The sequence below is a fragment of the Myotis brandtii genome, unplaced genomic scaffold (assembly GCF_000412655.1).
Source record: "Myotis brandtii unplaced genomic scaffold, ASM41265v1 scaffold668, whole genome shotgun sequence".
Lineage (NCBI taxonomy): Eukaryota > Metazoa > Chordata > Mammalia > Chiroptera > Vespertilionidae > Myotis > Myotis brandtii.
Genome location: NW_005370597.1, coordinates 3,344,863 through 3,350,294, shown reverse-complemented (window position 1 = coordinate 3,350,294; position 5,432 = coordinate 3,344,863). Strand labels below are relative to the sequence as shown.

The window sequence follows — 5,432 nt, the reverse complement described above, 5'->3', positions numbered from 1 at the left end:
CGGGCCTGCAGCGTCAGCTCAAAGGCGCGCAGCTGCTCGTGGTCGAAGGCGCGCTGCGCGAACACCACCCCGCTGTGCGCGCTCACGGACACGTAGGACGACAGCGCCCGTGCCTCCAGGTCGCTGGCCACGATGGAGTAGGACACCTGGCCGTTGGGTCCCAGGTCGGGGTCGGAGGCGCTGACCTGCGCGATGGAGGCCCCGGGCGGGTTGTTTTCTGGCACGTGGACCAGGTAGGCTGACTGCTGGAAAACCGGGGCGTTGTCGTTGACGTCAGTGATGTGCAGGGTGATGGTGGTGCTGGAGGAGAGGGGCGGCTTGCCCCTGTCAGTGGCTGTGATGGTGACGTTGTATTCTGGAGTCTGTTCTCGGTCTAGGGCCCCATCTGTCACTAGCTTGTAGTAATTATTAGAAGAGGAGTAAATCTTGAAAGGAACGTCTCTTTCTATATTACACATGACTTCGCCATTTCCTCCGAAATCCCAGTCCCGTGTTTTGAAGAGGGCCACGACCATTCCTGGTTGGGAATCCTCCAAAATCTCATCCGAGAGAGACGTGATGATTATTTCTGGGCTGTTGTCGTTTTCATCTAGGATTTCTATTATTACTTTACATTGGGCGGAGAGCCCACCTCCGTCCTTTGCTTCCACTTCCATGGTATATCTTTCCATATCCTCAAAATCCAATGACTGGTTATTCTTAATCAGGCCTGTTTTCTCGTCCAGTGAGAACATGTGCCTTGTACTCTGAGCAGTGCTCCTGAAGTGGTAGCTTATTTCGGCATTGGCCCCCTCGTCCTGATCAGTGGCTGTCACCTGCAACACGGAGGACCCAGGGGGCAGACTTTCACTTACACTGACTCTATATTCATCTTTGCTAAACACCGGGGGGTTATCATTGGTGTCTTTGACAACAATTTCTATTCTAACGGTGGCACTTCGTGGCGGGTCCCCTCCGTCCAAGGCCGTTAGTATCAAGCGATGAGACCGCTGCACCTCCCGGTCTAGGGGTTTCTCCAAAGATAACTCTGGGTATTTGCCACCATCGGAATTAACTCTAACCATTAACTTGAAGTAAGAGTTAGGATTTATATGATAGTCTTTAATTGAGTTCATGTTTATATCGGGGTCAGTGGCAGGGTCAAGGGATATTCGTGCACCTGCGGATACAGACTCAACAATTTCTAAATGTATGTCCTTTTTATCGAACTGAGGAGCATGGTCATTAATATCCTCAACAACCACAATGATATGGAAAATGTTTAAGGGATTTTCCACCACGGCTTCCAACTGCAACTCACATCTTCTCCTCTCTCTGCAAATCTGCTCGCGGTCTATTCGGTCCTTCACCAGTAAGTCCCCGCTCTCCCTGTCTATACTGAAAAGCAGCTTCTCCGCGCTAACCCGCAGCTTCCGAGCTGACGCTTCCTGGACACTGAGCCCTAGGTCCTTGGCGAGATTCCCCACCACCGAGCCCTTGGCCAGCTCCTCAGGAATGGAGTAGCGGATCGGCTCGCAGAACGCGCGGTAGAACAAAAGCAGCAGGAAGGGAAACAGTACCTGCGGCCGGCCGGCCCCGCGTCTGTGCGCGCAGCTCCCTCCCATCGCGCGCTCTAGTTCTCGCTGGGTCCCAGTCTCTCCGGAAAGCCGAAGAAACGCAAGCCACAGTGTCACGGGAAGAGCATTCGTCCCAGGACAGAGCTGGGAATCCGTTCGGGCTGAAGAGAGTCTGCGCGGCCAGGAGCCCCACTGTGGTAGCCTGTTTCCTTCTCTGTGTGTTGGTTGCTGCGCAGGAAATCCCAGGCTAGAGGCTGAAGAATGCCGGCCGTCAGCGCTCGCCCTGCACTGGCCGACAGCGGCGCCCAGAGTCTCCGTGTGGAACTGCAGTCTGGCATTTTAGTCTTGAATCCAATTTATCTCCAGAAGATATATCTCTCTCTTCAAAAGTGCAGTTATATAATAGGCCCCAATTTTTGTTTACATCGGATGCCTATATACTTAGTGTTTTCACGAAATTTATTATGGAATACTTCAATTTTATACTAAAGCAGAGAGCCTTATTATTGAATCTTCATATACCCATCACCCAAATGCAACAATGATCAACAAAGACCAGCTTTGTTGAATATATATTTCCTTCTCTCATTATTTTGAAGCAAATCCAAGATATTTTAATTAACTTCTTTTAAGATGAGACATTGAGGTGATAAGACTTTTATCTTTTTTTAAAAAGACTTTTATCTTTAAGCATATTCTATTATATAATCTGTTACCCGTGCAGAAGTCCTACCTAGTTTAAGAAAACTATAATTTAAGATTTTCCACACTCTGTACAGTCATTCCTCCAGTGATACTTGTGTTCTTCTTTAAAGGCAGTGACATTTTTTCCTAAAGAATAGTAGTTACCTACCTTGACACAGAAACCTTCATCAATAGCCATTTTCAAATTAATACATATTTTAATATTGGTGAATACTAAGTAATAAAGATTAGTCCCCAGGGAAGAAGCTTTAACCAAAAGATTGCCTTACTGCATGGTTAAAAATATGACTACAGATGATGGTTTACTTTTTTCCTATTACATTAGAAATAGAGAATATTTGAAATAATTATAATGTCTGCATGCCATAATAGATTCCCAGACATATGAGCCTTTGTATCCAGCATGTCTAAAATAGCATTTTGAGTCAACTGCAAAGCTTATTTTCAAAGCCTCCTAGAGTGTCATTTATTATTTGAACTGAAAGTATGTGTAAAATCAAATTAAACAATACATTATTCTTTTCCTGATAGCTAAAAGCCAGTAAAGTATTGTTTGAACCTTCTTAGCAGTTCCTGAAAATATTTTCCTAAATCATTTCCCATAACCAGATTTATTTCTAGCCTCAAAAGTTGAAGAACTGAGCCATAAATAACATAATCAAAGGGTACTTTTTATTTCCCTTGCTTTCCCCTCTCAGAGTGTTCAGTCTCAGAAACACCTCTTGAGCAAGTATAAAGCATAGGAAAGAAGAGTTTCAAGCTATTAATAAGTTGACCTTATAGCATTAGGGAATTAAAACCTTGAGAATATGAAAACAAGGATGTTAAAATTTTCACCATTAAAAGAATAAAACATGCTTTAATTGGGGTTGGAAATATATGATAACTGAAGTTTGGATCTTCCTCAGAAATTATCTTTAAATGCAAACAATCTCTACACACATTAGACTGAAAAAGTCACCTCAAAGGGGTGTTGTCCTGTCATAGAAATAGAAAAGCAGAAGCAGTAAACCTGGACCTTCAGTTGTTTCTCTGAGAGAATGCATTTGCCTTCTCATTAATTTACCCTTACAGGATAGTATTGACTATAGTAATCTTTTTAAAAAAACAAGAATTCCACAATGTGGCCATTGGAGATAACAATAAGTTTCAGGAATGGAAAACCAGCCTTAAAATTAGTAGTGAACCAGGATAACTAATAAAGCATCCCCATCAAAAAAACTCATGTTAACCCCAGATCATGAGAGCAGTCCCAAAAGGAAGGTTTCATCGACCCAATGAATTATTATGAGAAAATGCAAATTATGTCAGCGATGTAACCAATAAATGCTTTCTGTAGATGTTAGAACAAAAATTGGACCCAGTAAAAACTTAAATGGTGAAAAATATGTTATTAACAACATATCCTACCTTAAGTACAAACACTTGGAGAGAAAACCAATTATAATAGAAAGAAAGAAAAAATGGAACTCACTGGAACCAAAGGAGTGTCTTCTATAGGAAATTTTGAATCATCTGAAAGACACAAAGGATCCTTTTTCTCACAGCTCTCTTGGCTGATGAGTGTATCTGCATAGTTGGGCTGAGGGAAGATCAGGTGACTCCTCCTAGAGTCCGAAGTGAGGGAGAACTCATGGGAATAGGTCTGCAGGAAAGCCTGGACCCCATCCATGCCCACAACATGAGAAGTCTGCATGCCAGCCAATCCATCTCCTGAAGCCTGGAGCAGACGTGATGTGTGCCAACGCCTAAGCCTGAGCGCCAGCAGGATGATAACAAAGGCAAGGAAGACACAGGAGACCGAAGCCACTGCCACCACCAAGTAGAGCGTGAGGTCCGAGGACTCCGGGGTGGAATGGATCTCAAGACTACTCAAGTCAGTCAACACATCTGGGATGCTGTTAGCCACAGCCACTGTGAGTGTGACTGTCGCTGAGAGAGGGGGCTGGCCATGGTCCTGGACCGCCACCACCAGGCTCTGCTTGAGCGAATCTCTGTCCAGCAGGGCCCTCGCGGTCCTCACCTCACCTGTGTGCAATCCCACCACGAAGAGCCCTGGCTCGCTGGCCTTAAGCAGGCGGTAGGACAGCCAGGCATTCTGGCCTGAGTCTCTGTCCACCGCCACCACCTTGGTCACCAGGTAGCCGGGCTCTGCAGAGCGGGGTGCCAGCTCTACACCGGTGGAACCATCGGTGGGGATGGCGGGGTACAGGATCTCTGGCACATTGTCATTCTGGTCCAGCACGAACAAGTTCAGTGACACGCTGCTGCTGAGGGGTGGGTTCCCACTATCACTTGCCCTAACCTGCATTTGAAGATCTCGAAACTGCTCATAGTCGAAGGAACAAAGTGCATAAATCACACCAGTATCTGCATTGATGGAGACATAGGAGGAGAGAGGCACCCCTTGGATGGTGTCTTCCTCCAAGGAGTAAATAATTCGGGCATTCTCATTGCTGTCAGGGTCATGGGCTGTCACAGAGAAGATGGAGGTGCCTCTAAGGTTGTTCTCCAGGAGATAGCCCGAGTAGGAGGTCTGAGAGAAGGAGGGTGGATTATCATTGATGTCAGCCACATGCAGAGTGATGTGAATTTCTGTGGACAGGGGTGGTGTTCCTCTGTCTGTCGCAGTCACTGTGATGTTATATTCAGAGATTTTTTCTCGGTCGAGAATTTGGGATGTCAACACTCTATAATAATCTTCTATTGACTTTTCTAATTGAAAAGATAGGATCTCCTGGATGGAACAAACAACTTGACCATTCTTCCCAGAGTCTTGGTCATGAGCATTGAAAAGAACGATTACTGTTCCTTGAGGAGCATCTTCCCTAACTGGACTAAACAGAGATGTAATGATCACTTCGGGTCTGTTGTCATTTACATCTTCCACCGAAATGAGGACTTTCGTCCATGCCTTCAACCCTCCACTATCTTCTGCTTGTATTTCCATTTCATAAAATGCACATTCTTCATAATCTAGACTCTTTGCTGTTGATAGTTCCCCAGTTTTTTGGTTGAGCTGAAATAACGGAGATTGTTTTTCACTGATTTTCCAGAATTTATATGCCACTTCTCCATTGATTCCCTCATCCGGGTCGCTAGCTCTTACAGTAAGCAGCTGGGTGCCAGGGGGCACGTTCTCTGGGATTGTCACTTGGTAAATCGGTTGAG

The 5,432-nt window shown here is 45.4% G+C and overlaps 2 protein-coding genes across 8 annotated transcripts in view; both read right to left on the bottom strand.

Annotated features, from left to right (window-relative positions):
• LOC102248091 (protocadherin gamma-C4) overlaps positions 1–5,432 on the bottom strand; it is a 162,808-nt gene that overhangs the window by 83,566 nt on the left and 73,810 nt on the right. Inside the window, exon 1 of one of the 7 annotated variants that reach the window (XM_014529039.1) lies at positions 1,560–1,770. The exons of the other annotated variants lie outside the window; for them this stretch is intronic. Coding sequence (XP_014384525.1) covers positions 1,560–1,604 — 45 coding nt within the window. The 5' untranslated portion in view covers positions 1,605–1,770. Of the gene's footprint in view, positions 1–1,559; positions 1,771–5,432 lie in introns of those variants that run through there. 7 annotated transcript variants of the gene reach the window in all.
• LOC106723872 (protocadherin gamma-B5-like) overlaps positions 7–5,432 on the bottom strand; it is a 10,913-nt gene continuing 5,487 nt past the window's right edge. The window contains exons 2-3 of the mRNA XM_014529048.1: positions 4,309–4,329; positions 7–81 (exon numbers count right to left, since the gene is read on the bottom strand). Coding sequence (XP_014384534.1) covers positions 19–81; positions 4,309–4,329 — 84 coding nt within the window. The 3' untranslated portion in view covers positions 7–18. The remainder of the gene's footprint in view (positions 82–4,308; positions 4,330–5,432) is intronic.